We start from the raw sequence: 17,482 nt of genomic DNA, 5'->3' as shown, positions 1-17,482 counted from the left end.
GGTTTCTGGAGGGCCAGCAATGTTCTATTCCTTGATCTGGGTGGTGATCACTTGATTAAGTTATGCATTTAGTCTTTACATTTTTTTTCTCTGCTATATACCACCATTCTAAAAAGACCTTTAGGGCTTCCCTGGTGGCGCAGTGGTTAAGAATATGCCTGCCACTGCAGGGGACACGGGTTCGAGCCCTGGTCCAGGACGATCCCACATGCCGCACAGCAACTAAGCCCGTGAGCCACAACTGCTGAGCCTGTGCTCTGGAGCCCACAAGCCACAACTACTGAAGCCGTGTGCCTAGAGCCCGAGCTCCGCAACAAGAGAGGCCACTGCAATGAGCAGCCTGCACACCGCAACAAAGAGTAGCCCCCGCTCGCTGCAACTGGAGAAAGTCCACGCAGTAACAAAGACCCAACACAGCCAAAAATAAAATAAAAATTAAAAAAAAATTAAATAAATAAAGCAATGGGCAAAATGTCTAAAAAAATAAAATAAAAAGACTTTTAAAAGATTAAAAAACAAAATGTATTAACTGCTTGGTACATTGTCTGACATTAACAGGGTAAGTGGTTGATAAATTTTGGCTATTATTATAAACAACAAATAAGTGATTATTTCAACTGCCCATGGGGTGAGTTTAAATAACTGGATGTTGAACAAATATACAAAAATAAGTACTGCAAAACATTATTAATCTAGACTCTACTACACTGCTTCCTATAATACTGGCAGTTTAAGATTACCTCTGGAAGAATGAACAAAAACACTGACCTATATATAGAAATGTGGCATCTCCATTCTGAATGGTGGTAAAAGATTGATTACCTACACCATCAACAAGTCAATAGGATATAGTGTGAAGAACCTGGCTTTGAGGACCAATGATCACACTACTAGAAATCTTTTGTAACTTCTCTAGTGCTAAAAATGTGTTTAATAAATGAAAGCTTCCTCCCTGTGCTGTTTTCTTTGGTGGCAACTGATAAGCACATCATAGCAACACTAGCTAGGGTTAATATTAAATTGCACAGTAGGAGAACAGAAGCATAACTTGTGGGCCTAGCTTTATTTAAGCAAATTAAATCACTGTTACTGACAGAGGAGTGGGGAATCTTCATTTCAGGGCACAGTTAGTGTAAAAGAATTCACTGCTTTCTTTACAAGCAGCATATTATTGATTTTTTAAAAAAACCCAAAATTACACTTCAAAAAAGTTAAAGTTCACCAAAAAATGGTATTTAAATCCTAAAAACAAACTTCTGAACTAAAGTATCCATCAAGATACTTTAGATAAAAATTTCTCATATAGTTTAATAGCATCTTCTTAATACCAAAGTAAGCTAAAGTGTTAAATTAATATTATGAAACAAAGCCAAATCAGTAACTAAAAATGGACGCATACATATGCAAATTTAGATGCCAAAGTGGCTGGGCTTATTCTAACCATTTTTTTCTTTAAGTACTAGCCAATTATATCACCCCAAAGCTACCAACATTTCCTATCCGTGCTGTCGGTGATTGGTGTATTCAGTGTAATGCTCCCCATACAGACTATGCTCTCAAAACAAAGTATTGTTTTACAGGAATCCAATCTGCTCTGGTTAACAATGGTCTATTAATATCCAGTGGCATTAATGCAAAGCTCAAAACTCAAGTGCCACAGATAAAAGTGGATGCTGTGAGCATGTGACTTTACAATGAACCAAGTCAGAACTGCTGATTGCAGTCAAAGAATTCAGTCCTCTACCTAGCCCATCGTGTTCAAGACTGAGTTACAACAAAATGCATTATGCATAGCATAATTTATACATTATTTCAAATCCCACACAACTTGCTAATGTCAACAAATAGCTTAAAAACATTTTAATTCAACTTACCAGAAAACTTATATTATTAAGTGATACTGGAAGGTATAACTGTGTCATTTACATTTCAAATTGTTTTATTTTTAAAATAAGGAGAACCAAAAGTTGTCAAAGATATAAATATATGACTTAGCAATATCCTAAATGGGTAAAGTATTAGAAAAGCAATATACATGGAGAAACACGCGATAACAAAAACTACATTTAGCACGTGGTATGCACTTGATAGTTCATGTATTTCTCACATGAATATGTGCTATTTCTCACTATGAATTATCATCTTTCCCATTTTCTATAGAAGGAAACTGAGAATCTGAGGTGACAAGTTCTTTTTCTGAAGGTTACACAAGGATTAAGCGGAAAGGCCAAGATTTAAACCCCTGACTGACAGCTAAACTATCTATGTATGGAAAAAAAACTAGGACAGATTGAAAAAAAGCAAAGACCAGAAAGGAAATACTCTTAGATAGATACAGCTGCACTGAGTCTGCTTTCTTTTTCAACTGAGAGCACTTCCCCAAGTGTGTGTAACTTGGATGGCTTAAAGTGAAGCCTTCCTAGCTTGAAATATTAGAAAAGAGAGCCCAAGAGCCAAAAGAGGAACTAGAAATTAAGTGGGAATCTCTAGAAAAAAAAAACAGAATGATAGCGAGGGTAAGCCCCAAATCTCAGGTGACCACTAAATCACACAGGTACAGGGGAGGATCTGTACCACACACATACACACATACACACACACACCCCCACCCAAAGAGACAGGCTAAAAAAGCAGCAGCTGAAAACACAGGACACAACAGAGGTATCAGGTACAGCATAGTGCGGACAGAGGACTCAGTGTGCAGTTTGAATCTAGGCAACTTAAGTACCTGTTAGAACAAAAAACAATAATCCTTAGGAGAATACTGAAAAAAACAACTACCCAAAGTTGCTACAATGTGTTATCTACATAGAAGTCTAGTCTTTACCCCAAAATATTACTGAACAGGAAAATATAACCCATAATCAAGAAAAAAAGTCATTAGACATTAACTCCAAGTGGGCCCAGATGTTAGATATGAGAGACAAAGACTTCAAAATAGCTATAATGAACATACTAAAAAATTAAAGGTAAATACGGTATCAGTGAGTAACAGAGAGGGAATCTCAACAGAGAAATGGAAGCTATATTTTAAAAATTAGAGATTCTTAATCTGAAAATCAAAATAATTGAAATAAAAAATTCATTAGATGGATTCAACAGCAGAGTGGAAATAGCTGGAGGAAGCAGTGAAACCCATTAACTTACAGATAGAAGAAATTTAAACCCAAAAAGGATCCACACAAAGAGAAAAGCCCCTATGTACAAATTCCTGAAAGCCAAAGGTAAAGAATATATCTTGAAAGCAACCACAGAAAACCAATGTATCATATACAGATGAGCAATGGTATGATTAATGGTTGTCTTATCAGAAATAATGGTGGGCAGAAGACACTGGAAGTGCATACTCAAACCACTGAAAGAAGAAATTCTGGCAACCAGGAAACTGACATCCAGCAAAACTATCCTTTAAAAGTGAAGTAAAGACATCTTCAGATAATAAAAACAAAGAATTTTGTTGCCAGTTGACCTCCCTTACAACAACTACTCAAGGAAGGGAAATAGTATCAGATGGCAACACAGATCTACAAGAAGAAATGGGAAAAAAAAATAAAAATAAAAAAAATAGAACACCATATCAGCATTCTTCCCTTTTTTTTTTTAAAGTCATAGGACTTTTGTTGAAAACAAAAAGTACAACACTGTATTGCTGGGTTTGTAATTTACACGATAACCAAAGTACTAAGAAAAGTATTCTGTTTTAAGGTTCCTATATTTTAGCTGAAAAAATTCAATATTCTCTGTAAGTGGAACAACCACTGAAATAATGCAAAGAGATATATAACAAGAAAGTAAATAGAATTAAAATGGATATTAAAAAATATCTGATTAGCATAGAAGATGGCAGGAAAAGAGGATTAGAGGAACAAAAACGGGTATGAAAACCAACAAATAGCAAAATACCATGCCTAATAACAGCCAAATCACAATAAATGTAAATGAACTAAAGAGTCTGCAGAGAAAATGCAAGTTATGGTATACATATCATACGGTACATGTATGAGACTATCATAAAAACATTCACTTAAATAGAAGATTACTATGGGTGACATAGGAAACTGATTACCTATGATTAGTTATTTAATGCTAGGTGGGAAGAGTAGGATATAAAATCATAATTTTTACATGTATAAAAATGTAAAAGTGTTAAGGATTTGAGGTCTTTAACTTTCTCTGTTTTTCAAACCTCCTATATTATCTTCTCTTCATAATGATACGGTAACAAACATTTTAAATAAACAAAGTACAACAAAACCCTTGGAATAAATTTTTAAAGTGTTGGTTCTTAAAAGGACTAATACTTAGCCTCTTAAAATGCGATACTCTAGGATGACATGACACTCAAATTTTCCAAATGTGTAGTTGGCTGACTCTTTTTGTATTGAGATTTAAAACACCATGGTTACTTTGTGCCAGCACTATGCTAGACGGAGATACTGTGACAACCAAAACTCAGGTCCTGTCTCTGCGTCTACTCAAGAGCTATTCTAAGACTGCTATTTTCTGCTTTTTATGATTTTCTTATTTTCTATCTGTATAACATGCTGGTCATCTTTGAATCCACCTCTGCCAGTGTTCATTTTCCCTTCTAATCTGCCCTCGTTCTGAAAACCAGAAGGCCATATTTGTTATAACTCTGTATAAAGTTTAACTATGTAGTCCCCAAGTGCAGGTGTGCTGAACCCTTTTAAATGAGGCCTTTTTGTTGTTATTGTTGCTGCTTTGCTTAATTACTGAATCAGCTTTGTTTCTAATCAGCAAATCTGCCAAATAATTGGGACTGAAATAGGTGAGATGATAATTTTTCAAGTGCTACAAGCCAAATCTATTATTTCTGGAAACTTACAGGTAAGCCAGTACTAAGAATAATTTATCATAAAGCTTAACTTCTAAAATAGTAAAGCCTGATTATTTGTGTCTGAAACCATTAGGTTCTATAAAAGAGAGGTAATATCTCACTCCAACTATTCCATGTGAACTCATCAGGATTCAGACTTACCAGTTAGTACTTGTGTGTCTGACTTCCCTACAGGATTTGTCCTAGCACCTCACATGTGAGCTTTCACTAACGTGTCTATGTTTAAATCCAGCATCTACCACTCACTGGCTGTGAGACTTAGGCAAGTTGCTATTAGCCTCTGAGCTTGTCTATCTGTAAACTAACTGGTTTGGAAGATTACTGTGCACAGACTACAGACTGCTCCTGAAACATGACAGATGTTGAATAATTGGTAACATTATACAATTCATTATACAGTTATCTAAGGGTTAAATTCAGATCTTTGATAGGTTCCTATAGTAGAATGTTTCAAAACTGACAATCAGCATATCAAAACAAACAAACAAAGCAACAAAAAACCCCACAACTATGTACTACTGTCATAATGATAACCAAAGTCTGTCTAGGACATTGGTTCTCAAACCTGGCTCTCGGGGAATCACCAGGAAAGCTTTTTTAAAATGGCATGTATATTCTTTGAGAGAGAGGAATCTGTAATTTTTCTCCAGGTAATTCTTTTAGAAATTTGGGAATCACTAGTCCAAAAGAAAAGGGAGACAGAGAGCTAGTTTCAAAGAGATGCAGCCTTACCAAGTATTAGTTAAGTGCTTAGGCAAACCACAACCTTGCAAAATATGACTGCTACTCTACGACCTTCTGAAAATCCATCTCCTCCAAAGATAGATTTGAAGATCAAATACAGATACATGAGTTAAGAGTGCTTTGGAAACTTAACACTTTATACAACATTAAGAAATTCTTCACAGCCTTTGCAATATTAAAGACCCAGATCTCCATTCTCAGAAAGAGATAAATTCCACTGATTCAACAAACATTTCATTGAGGGCCTAATATGTTTAGACAACTTTATTTAAGGAAGGATCTCATGAGAAATTAGAGAAAATTTGACTGTTTAATAATTTTAAACTAGTGGTGACTATTTAACATGTAAGAAAAGGAAGGGAGAAATCCAAGAAAGGAGGAATGAGGGAAGGGAAAAGTTCCTTTAAATATCACTTCCCCTGACAGCACTGGCTAACTGATTTCTCTGTGATGAGGGAAATGTTCTGTATCTTCATTGTCCAGTATGGTAGCCACTAGCCAACATGTGGGTATCGAGCACTTAAAATCTGGCTCAAGTAAATACATTTTTAACTTTAATTTATACTTAGTTTAGGGACTTCCCTGGCGGTCCAGTGGTTAAGAATCCGCCTTCCAATGCAGAGAACACGGGTTCAATCCCTGGTCAGGGAACTAAGATCCCACATGCCGCAGGGCAACTAAGCCCATGCACCACAACTAGAGAGCCTGCATGCCTCAACTACAGAGCCCACGCGCTCTGGAACCCATGCACCACAACTACAGAGCCCACCTGCCACAACTACAGAGCCCACACACTCCGGAGCCCGTGCACCGCAACTACTGAGCCGGTGCTCTGGAGCCCACGCACCACAACTAGAGAGAAGTCTGCACGCTGCAATGAAAGATCCCGCGTGCTGCAACTAACACCCAACACAGCCAAAAATAAATAAATATTAAAAAAATAAAAAATAAAAAAATTTAGTTTAACAGCCAAATGTGACTAGTGGTTATAGTACTGAAAAGTGCAACACTAGAACATTTAAATATTTACATCACACTTTTGGGAGATACAGATAAGAAAAGCAGAAGAAATTTAAAAAAAAACAAAACTTACTATGATTCCATTTATAAGAAACTTTCTTATACTTAAATTTTTTAAAAAATATTTTTCTATTGGGAAAAGATCTATCCATACAGTGAAACTGAGGGGTCCAAATCTTTTCTACTTTATCTTCAATGAACTAAAACACAACTGACATGGGAATTTAAAAAAAAAAAAAAAAAACCAAAATAGCAAGAACTTACATAGTATTAAACTGTAGGACATTGGAATTAACATCAACTGGGAGTCAAAATGGTTGTTGCAAGTTCCAGCCGTGGCTCTGCCAGTTACGGGTCTTATGATTTTGGACAGGTTACTTAGTTCTTTTGTGTCTTAAATTCCAAATGTGCAAACTGGGGCCATCCGCCTGTCAAATGTCCTTTAGAGATTCTAGATGACAATATAAGGTACATAAAAGAGTTTAAGATTCTTCTGTACTACAATAATTTATAAAGAATAGTTCTATTATTCAACGTGTATTGATTGAGGGTCTGCTATGTAGTAGGGACATAATGATAAACAGTCACAGACATAGTCTGCTCCTCATGGAACTTGAAGTCAACTCAAGTTTACTCAAATAACCATCTTAACAAACATACTCCCACTAACTGAAATAAGGGCTCGAAGAGAAAAGAGGTTTGTCCTAGACTGGAGGATAAAGGCTTCCTCTCTCAGGAAATAAAGATTGAAGTGAAATATTAAGACTGAAAAGTTATCAGTGTGGTATGGAGGAGAAGGGAGGAAGAATCATGGATAGTATTACATACAAAGGCACTATGGCCAGAGGAAGTACTGTGCCATTGAGAAATTGAAACACTAAAGAAGAGGCAGGCCAGAACTAGACAATGCAAGGCTAGTTTTAAGCCAAGGAATAACATGATCAATTTTGTTTTAGAAAGATCACTCCAGGCTCAATAGTAATAGGAGGGCATAGTGAATAGGGGAAACCATAGAAGGCTACTGGAGAAAGATATGCTGCAGACTGCTGCAGGATGATAGCAGTGAGGATGAAAATAATATTTAGGAAATAAAGGTGATACAAAGAACTCGGTGATGAACTGGATGTAGAGAGGTGAGAAAAAGTGTCAAGGATCACTCAGTTTTCTCACTTGTGCAATATGATGAATGGTGGTACCATTCACAGAGACACAGGGCACAGGAAGAGGGCCTGGGTGGTTTTGTTTTCAGAGGTAGAGGAAGAAAAATCGTAAGTTTGTGAGTGTGGGGTGTCCTTTAGACAGGAAGCAAAAACGTCCAGCAGGCTCTGGATGCCCAGAACTCACAAAGGTAGTATTAGTAGGAGACAAAATTTGGGGAGCAATTAGCCTACAGGTGATATAGACAGGGGATTTACAGAGAGAGAAGACGGCAGAGGAAGAAGGAAAGCCAGAATCAAGCCTAGAGGATGGCCAGTTTAGAGACGAAGGAAAATGCAGAAGACATTGGGCTGAAAGAGCCAGAGAGAAAGAAGGAAAACTAAAGGAGAGAGTGGTGTTACAGAAGCCAAGGGAGTATCAAGAAGACTTCAAAAGAATATCAAATGCTGCTGGAAGGCTGAATGCTGCTGAGAAAAAACGTTTGCTGGAATTGGTGATAAGGATGGAGAAGGTCACTGGTGACTTTAATAAGAACTATTTAGGTGAGGGGCTTCCCTGGTGGTGCAGTGGTTAAGAATCCGCCTGCCAATGCAGGGGACACGGGTTCAAGCCCTGGTCCGGGAAGATCCCACATGCCACGGATCAACTAAGCCCGTGCGCCACAACTACTGAGCCTGCGCTCTGGAGCCCGTGAGCCACAACTACTGAGCCCATGTGCCACAACTACTGAGCCTGCGTTCTAGAGCCCATGCTCCACAACAAGAGAAGCCACCACGATGAGAAGCCCGCGCACCACAAAGAAGAGTAGCCCCCGCTCTCTGCAACTAGAGAAAGCCCGCGCACAGCAACGAAGACCCAATGCAGCCAAAAATAAATAAATTTTTTAAAAAAAGAACTATTTAGGTGAAACGATGGGGTAAAAGTCATGCCACAGCAGATGATCAGGGTCCTCATAGGTCCTTTAAGTCTTCCTCCACTGGAGTATAATAAAGCCTGCTCTACCAAGCCACCTACCCACAAAAAAGCCCCAAAATGACTCGCACGCTAAACTCTGTTAGAAGCTACATCGTTGAAGGAACCAATTCATACCAACCCAACAAAGAACCATCCAGAGGTTTCTAGTATTCTTACTTTAGATGAATAGCTAATTTGTCAGTGTTCAGGAACAGCATAGTGAAAATTTAAGGCAGAGAAATTTCTGAGCCCAAGGGTACTATGACTACACCCGCCACAATCAGCTTCTGCAGAGAGACAAGATTCCACTAAGCTATGTTTGCCTTTCAGACTTCCCCCTTCTTCTAATCAGAAATCCCCAAGTCCTCCATGGGCTCCAAGTTTTTCACAATAGCTTTAAGAAAGCACTACTACAGGTTCTAGTGAAAAATGGAAGAATCATAAATCCAATGGCAGATGATAAATTTCATATTTAATGGGAAACCATTGATATATTTTTAACTTCAGTATTTAAGTAGTTTTCCTCGTCCATTCCTTACTCTCTCACTTTGTGGAGTCAACCCACTAGTTCCCCACCGCTTTATACTCTATTCGAAAAACTACCGGTTCTCATGGTTTTACCTGAAATTTGCAGCATAAAAGCACATTTTTATACTACAAATTAAAACCCATTTTCTTAGGTTCTATTATTTCACAAACCAGTAGCTGCAATTTTATAAGTGTTTGCCCCATTGTAGAACTAATTTGTAGAAATGAAACCCAACTCTTGAGTCCACCTCCAAAACTTGCTCTTCCCAGTCTCCCACCTCTTCATAAATATCGACTCCATTCTCAACAGGGGACAACCCCCCATCCAAACAGTCACCAAATCCCAACAATTCCACCTTTTAAACATATCCAGCATCTAAACAGCTGTCATTGTATCAAACACTATCACCTTCATAAAAGTCATCATCATCTTAACTAAAACACTGCAGTAGGCTTCTAACTTGTTTCCCAGCTTCCACTCTTACCCCCTTACAGGATACTCTCCACACAGCATGAGAGTGGTTTTAAAAATGTAAGTCAGGTCATGTCAAGTCTGTGCTCAGAGCTCTCCATGACTCCCTACCTCACTCAGGGTAAAACCCCAAGTCTTCACCACGATCTGCCAAGTTCTACACTGTTTGCTTTTCACTATTGCTCTAACCTCCTCCCCTATAACTCTCCTGCTAGTCACTCCAGTCTTGCTGGCCCTCTTGTTTCTCAGTCATGCCAAGCATACCCCAGGCACACTGCCATCTCAAGGTCTTGGTGTTTGCCGTCCTCTGCCTAGTGTTCTTCCCCTCAGGTGTTTTCACGGGCTGATCTTTCACTCCCGTCTAGTGTCTGCTCATGTACCAGAGGGGGCTTCTCTAACTCCCCCAGAATAACACCACCCCAGCTATCAGCATCTATCCACCTTTCGGTTTCTTCTTGGCAGTTACACTGACCTATCTGTTTACTCTCTCCTTCTGCTAGAATGAAAGCTCCACAAGTCTGTTGTGCTCACTGCTGTAACCCCAGCACTCAGAACAGGGCTATTATTGATGCTCAATCAAGATTTGTTGAATAACTAAATTCATATTCATTTCACTTCAGCATGGAGCCAATGTGACTAGTGCTACAGACTTTACAAACACGTATGCAACATGTAATTAAAAATTAGTGAAAACAAACACACTAAATACATAAGAACCTAGAAATGCTCTTTTGGTCCTTCAAATTCTGGTCTAACAAGATTGGGAATGTGACTATGAACCCAAACACACATAGAGAAGACGCTGATTACGACAGCAGTGTACAGATTTTTTGCCAGATTTTAAATCCCCAAATTTATCTTTCCTTCTCCCCAGGCAGTTAGTTGGTATATACTTGGAAAATGTGTACAGTCTTACAGGTAAACCAGACTTCAGCTCTCGTGGCATGGGTTTAGAGGGTGGGGCCCCTGGCAAAATTGTGAAACAGTGCAAGTTTGTGCCCTGCACAACTATTTCTGATCAAGGTTCCACCTTTACTCATTCCTGGACCTACTCTATTCCTTATCCCTAGGCATGTGACCCATTCTGGTTCCCCCAGGGCGACCTTCAAAGACTCAAGCTCTGTACTGACATGATTAGTAGTGTGTGGAATTTCTTGTCCACGACTCAGCACAGTGCATTTAGAGCAGCAGCTACACTTGTTTAGTGTTTTAAAGTCCCTGTTAAGTGGGAGGAACTGCCCACCCTGATACATTCGATAAAAGAATCTTTATTAACTACCTATTCTCTGTCTGGAGATGAATGAGACACCAGCTCAGATCCTAGTGAAAGAGACAGTCATATTAGTCAGTAATTACATTATCACAAGAATTCCTCCTCTTTTCTCTCAGTTATGTAACCATTCTACTCTCAGGAAGTCAAGATAGAAGAGTGATGTTGGCAACCCCCAACATGTCCCCCTCAACATCCCTGCCATCTCAAAGCAGGTCCACGGGATAGGGAGAAAGAAGAAATAACAATAAAGAGGAGCTACTATGTCCTGGCATTAATAAGAAAAACCTGGGTGTGAATGCCAGCTGTACCACTTTCTGTGAGAGTGGCATTAAGCAATTTCTTCACTTTTTATGACCCCATTTTATCATGAGTAAAATGTGTATAAGACTTATTCCTTAGGAATTAAATGAAAAAACCAACAAGTTCAGTGAAACATAAGACACTTGATACAGCTGTTCCCTTGACCTTTCCCTTTTTATTAATAAGAGAGGCTAAAATAGAGAGGCCACATACAAAGATTTGACATACCACCAGCAAAAGGCTCCAAGTCTTGGCCTATGGACAAAACTGCAGTGGTAATGCACTCTTTTCAAACTACTTTAAAACTGCTTCAAATCCAGTAGGAGCTATTATGGATTCTCCACCACACACTTTCCCACATTTCATAATCATGCTTTCCATCATACATGTTGAAGTTGTCTATCAAATACTTATTTGTTTACCCCCCACTTTTTACTTTCTTCTTGTAGGGGCAGGAATCACTACTTCGGTTTTATTCTTTGAAATACTTAAAAAAAAAAAAATCAATTACTGGCATATCTCTGAAGACTTTGTGCCTTCTTTAAAACACTTTTCTCTCAGCTTCCCTGACACTGCTCTCCTGGCTATTTCTCACCAGCCTAACAGCTCCTTCTTAATTTCCTTTGCTAGTGTTGCCACAATCTCTAGTAGACCTTTAGACATTCCCCAGGCCCAATCCCAGACCCTGTTTCTGTTCTCTTATTTACCCACTCTCCCCAAGTAACTTCATGCATGACTTTAGATGATAAATACATAAATATATATACATGTACATATGTATGTAAATATATATGTATATACACATACACACATATATTTCATATACATATAAAATATATCCTGCCCCTTCTCCCTCAAAATGACTCTTGGACTAAGATATCTTGCAGGCTACTCAAAAGCATTCTTTCTTTCCTCCCCAATCTATATTCCTTCTCCAGCCTTTCCCATCTTAGGCAAAGTACCAACCATCTATTCAGCTGCTCAAGTCCAAAAGCTGGGAATCAGCTTCTCGTTCACTCCCACATCCAATCCACCTACATCCCACTCATTCTGCCCCCAATCCTTACTATCTGTAAGGAGACCACAGTAAAAGTTGCTTCCATTCTCACCCTTCTCCATCCAGCAATCAAAAGGTGTCAAAACAAAACAGATCATGTTGCTACCTCACACAAAACTCAATAACGTCGCACTACCTTTATAATAAAATCTTATACTGGCCTCCTCATAGTTCTTTTGACATACCACTCTCTCACCTATCTTCACAGATTTTGTTCCTTTGGCCTGGAATATTGTTCTGCCCTATCATCAACTTAGCCTTCAGGTTTCAGCTTCAATGTCATACTTTGTATACCCATCACACAGATGACTGTTTAAAAATGGATAAGTTTATACTGTATTTTCTTGCTTTTGCACCTTTAAAATAATAAGGTGCTTTCATTTTGCACTCTAAGAGTTGTTTATTACTTTATTTGGTAATACCTAATCACAGTTAAAAAAAAAAAAAGGCTTCCCAAACCCCAATTAAAATTAGGTCCTATTATATCCTCACCAGCATTCTAACCCTTCTCTTTCATAGCACTGGGGAAAAAAAAAAAAAGTTTGTAACTAGGTTATTTGTGCAACCATTTGGTTAATGTATGCCTGAGTATGACAGAGTCAGTATCTGTTTTGCTAATCACGGCATCATCCCGCAGTGCCACAGCCAGGTGGCCCACACCTAAGAAACTCTTCTCCCCAATAAATATTTGATAAATGGAGAACTCATGAGTCCTGGCCCTAGAATGGCTGCATAATATAGCAAGACGCACCATGGTTATTTAACTATTCCCCTTCAGTTGGATTTCTAGGCAAAATACTTTAAAAAGTCACAATGCTGGGCAAAAAAAGGAATTCACGTAGAAGACACTATAGTCCTTTCCCCCAACAAGTTTCTGGAGTGCATTTCTTTTACTTCTTTTGTTCTTCCATAGTTCCTAGCACAAAGTTAGATCCATGGTAGATATTTAAGCATTCAGTGACCCAAGCAGACTACATGACAGTCACTCAAGAGCTAAGATTAAATGTTACAGAATTCTAAGTATTATGATTTCACCTAGAGCTACAAGCATCAGAAAAGGTTTTAAGGAGTAAGAGTCAATCTAAAAAGTGAAGAACAACTTTTGGGAATCGAGCCAACCTATACTATCAGGCCTCCCCTGCCCTCCTTCAGCAGTGGTTTATCTATAGCCAGATTTGTATTCCTTAACATGACACATCTCTTTAATCCATTCACTCAATTCTAAACAAAATTATCTTCAAGAGGAGGTTCTATACTTATTTAACCTAATAAACCTTTTTTGCTGCCCATAAAGGGCCCGAATGGTAAAAGGTAAAAAACTACAAAGAACTCATTACACTACATGCTGCACAAATGAAATTCTGAACATAACATTTTAGATACTACATTCACTGAAAAATGCAGAAATTAGGAGAATCTAAAACTGAAGTCCTAAAGTTTAACGATGTATTATTTTCTTAAGGGCCAATATAAGATTCAAATGGTAACTATACTAGCATTATTTTGCCGGCACTGAACGTGGGCCTTTGCATACATTTTTTCCCCCTAATCTTCAAAATAACTCTGAAAGGTGAGGAAGCTGAGGCTGAGAAGCTAGGTGACTTCTTCAACTACTATACATTTAAACAATACAGGTGTTCTTTTTTATATACTGTGAACTGACCAAAAACACCAAACAAACAAAAAACTGAAAATCTGGAGAACTGGAAGGGCTTTGTTATTGACAGAATTTAGTTTAAAATAACAAAAACATTCCTAGGAAGCATACAAGATCAAGGTATATAATATCCTTCAATTAAAAAAGCTTTTAAGACTTATGGGTAAATACAGACTGTTTTACTACTAAACTACAGGGCTTTGGTGAAATCTGAAACTATCTATATAATATTTCCAATAATAAAAATGCTCTAGAAGGGAAATTACCAGCTATATAATCTGCTTTATGAGAATTTTGAGTTTTGAAAGGAAAATATAATAGATTTGAAAGAAACTACAGGAATATGGATGAAATAAGTGTTTTAAAAATCGTTTTTCTTCTTATATGACAAAATACCATAACAGAATGAAAGTAGTATTACCCAAAGCTAAATGATGTCAGGCTTTTAAACAATCAATAAGCTGTAAGGGTTGGGACCTCGGGCAATTATTTCAATGAATGTTATGAATGTTACATTTTCAAATACTGGGACAAGTACAGTCTTGTATGAAATGACTGTATGAAGTCAAATAATCATATCCAAAAGAAATTACATACTTTCTGTATTTAAACTTTCCGACACTTCGATCGTGTCAAACTATATGGTGCTAACTCTTTGCATTCACAAAATTCCATCAATGTAGTCATTATACACTTATAAAGGCAGTCTTCAAGTAATCCCAAATCATAAAAAATTATTAATCAAATCTCAAAAGCATCAGTGTCATCTCAAAAGAACGATTTTGTACCCTGAAAAAATAAAAGTTGTATGCGGCCATAAAAGAAGAATTACAGAAATCAACAGAGTTTATAGGGATGGTTTCTGTTCACCAAGTATAACTGCTTAGACAAAACCCCAGAAGGTCTTTCTGGACATCCTCCACAGAAAAAACAATTCTATTTCTCTCTCCCTCTCTCTTAGACTCTGCCCCCCGCCTTTTTGATGTAACCCTCTTCCAAAAGGTTTACATTATAAAAGTGGATTTATGCCATTATCAGGAAGAGCTTGTCCCAAGACTTAAGATTTCTATATCAAGATTGCAGGAATTGAGCTTTAATAATTCATACACCACAAACACACCCTGCTAAGATTCTCCCTTCAAATACTAATGTTCCCACTCTTGGGACCCCTAACGGGTGTACATAAGCCACACAACACAACCTTTAAAAAAAGACACGGATGGTAGGTGCTCTCCACTCCCTCCTGAGAAACGTCCTCACCACCTAAACCTCCTGCACATTCCCTTCTCGGGGCCTAAAAGTACAACTGTCATTCAGAGGGATGGTAATTGTTAAGCGTGGGTGAGAAAAAAAAAGCATACACAAGATATATAACTGGATGGGGGAGATTGTTAAATGCAGCCTCTCCGGTATCACGTAACTAGCCTAACCCGCTGCCAACTTTTAAGAGATTAAGTTACATTCCTCTGCAATTCCACCCTTGACAGCTGAATCCAGAGATGCCAGCGAGTTGTGCACGTTCATTCACGCCGCCTCAGCAGACGAGAGCCGGCAGCTACATCCCGCGGTCAGCGCGGACCAGCGGCTGGGGTGGGGGGGCTGGCGAGAGGGCTGCAGAGAGGGCCGGGAGAGCTCACCTTTTCTAGCTCATCGTGGAGCTCCGCCAGGCTGGGCCGGAGGAGCTTCTCGCCCAGCTGCGCTGCCGTGTGCCGGTAGTGGTCGATCCTGGGCACGGCGTCCATAGTGTTGTGGCCGAAGGTGCGCAGGTAGTAGGTGTTGGTGTGGGTGTCATAGTAGTAGTGCTGGTGGTGCCCACTGCCGCCGCCGCCGCCCGAGTGCAGGCTGCTCCCCTCGCTCAGCACTGTGTCCCCGCCGTTCTGGAAGTTCACGTTGGGCCCGTCGCCTCCGATCCCCGCTGCATCCGACGTGCTCTCGTCTGCCGACGAAGAGGCAGCTGGGTCCACGAAGTTCACGCGGAAGCGGCCCTTGGCTTCCTCGCTGCCCTTGGCTAGCCCGCTTTCGCCGCTAGCTTTCCCGTCCACGGTGGTCTCCCTGGCCCTCGCCCCAGCGTTAGCCGCCGCCGCAGCCGCAGCCGCTCGCCCGGCATTCTCGGAAACCAGATCCACCTGGAAGCGGCTCTGGCTCGGGGTGGGCCCCAGGGGTCTGCCCAGCCCGTCACTGGCCGCCGCGGCGCCCTCCCCGCGAACCCCGCCGCCGCCCCGGCTCGCAGTCGCAGCATCCTCCGGCACCAAGGGCACTGCCGTGCGGGGCAGGTCCATCCCGGCGGCGGCCAGCGCGGCGGCTGGAGGCGTCTCCCCGACCCCCGCCAGCCTCGCGGCGCCGGAGGAGGACGCCGTGGGCCCCGGCTCCATCGTCGCCCGACGCTCGGCGGACCCGGAGAGCCTGGCGGACCTGGCGGGCTGCACGCCCTCCGCGCCCCCGGCCGGCGGTGGTTGCGGCCGCAACGCCAGGTGAGGGAGTCACTCTCCAAGCCGCGCACGCGCCGCCGCTAGCCCAGGCCGGCACGAACGCCTCCGGCAGCGGAGTCTGCGCGCGAGTGCGGCGGGCGCGGGGCGGGCCCCGCTGTTTAAAGCCTCGGCGGGGCCGCGGCGTTGGTGGCTCCCGCTGCAGCACGCGGGAGGCGGGGCCCGCGACTCGTCCGCCCCTCAGCCCGCCCAGCCGCGGTCCCCCAGTGGCGCGCGGCGGAGGCTCCCTCGGCTCCCGGCCAGTCCAGGCTCCTGCGCTACCCCACTCAGGGATCGCGTCCGGCCCGTCCACGCCGGGCCTCGGGCAGCATGAGCAGCGCGATCCGGGAGCGGCCAAGCGCCGCCTCGCCCCCGTAGCCGGGAAGATCTCTGCGCCGCTACCTCCTCTTCCGTCGCCCTCCTCCCACCCCTCCACCTCCTTCCCCCGCCCCGCTCTGCGGCGAAAAGGAGCGGGGCCCCCCGGCCTCCTCCCTCTCTCCCCGCCCCTGGGTCAGCGCGTCAGTGGGCCGACGGCACAAGCCACGCCAGACCAGGCTGCGGACGGTGTCCGGCCCACCCGGCCAGAGAAAGGGCGCGCGGGCCCTGCCTCGGCTCACGCCGACTGCTGATGCTCCGGCGGCGGCTCCGGAGGCAGTCGCCCGCTCGCTTTTTTTTTTTAAGTTCTAAGCTCTCAATATGGGGCTGAGCCGGCGAGATCTCGCGAGATGCTGCCAGGGCTACCGGGCCGCTTCCCCTGCGGCACGTGGTACCCGAGGCGATGCAGGAGCGGCTGGCGGCCCTGAGCTCCTGCGGGTGATGCCGGGGGCTATCCCGTCCGGACCGCAGGTGCTTCCGGAGTTGCGGGCAAGGTGCGCCTCCCGGGGAGGCGCCTCCCCCGGCGAGGCCTGCTCGGAGCTCCGGCCCCGCCGCGACTCCCCTCACTCACTCCAGGCCTGAGCCTGGAGGGAGGCAGGATTTCCTCTGTGCTGCCTTTGA

The 17,482-nt window shown here is 42.0% G+C and overlaps 1 protein-coding gene across 1 annotated transcript in view; it reads right to left on the bottom strand.

The window, feature by feature from the left end:
* Positions 1-16,582, bottom strand: part of SLC12A2 (solute carrier family 12 member 2) — a 108,790-nt gene extending 92,208 nt beyond the window's left edge. Inside the window, exon 1 of the mRNA XM_029217643.1 lies at positions 15,659-16,582. Within this exon, the coding sequence (XP_029073476.1) occupies positions 15,659-16,393 (735 nt within the window). The 5' untranslated portion in view covers positions 16,394-16,582. The remainder of the gene's footprint in view (positions 1-15,658) is intronic.
* Positions 16,583-17,482: the final 900 nt, after the last annotated feature.

This window comes from Monodon monoceros, unplaced genomic scaffold (genome assembly GCF_005190385.1).
Source record: "Monodon monoceros isolate NGI ecotype Baffin Bay Population unplaced genomic scaffold, NGI_Narwhal_1 Super_Scaffold_12, whole genome shotgun sequence".
Taxonomy (NCBI): domain Eukaryota; kingdom Metazoa; phylum Chordata; class Mammalia; order Artiodactyla; family Monodontidae; genus Monodon; species Monodon monoceros.
This window is presented reverse-complemented; position numbering and strand designations above follow the sequence as displayed.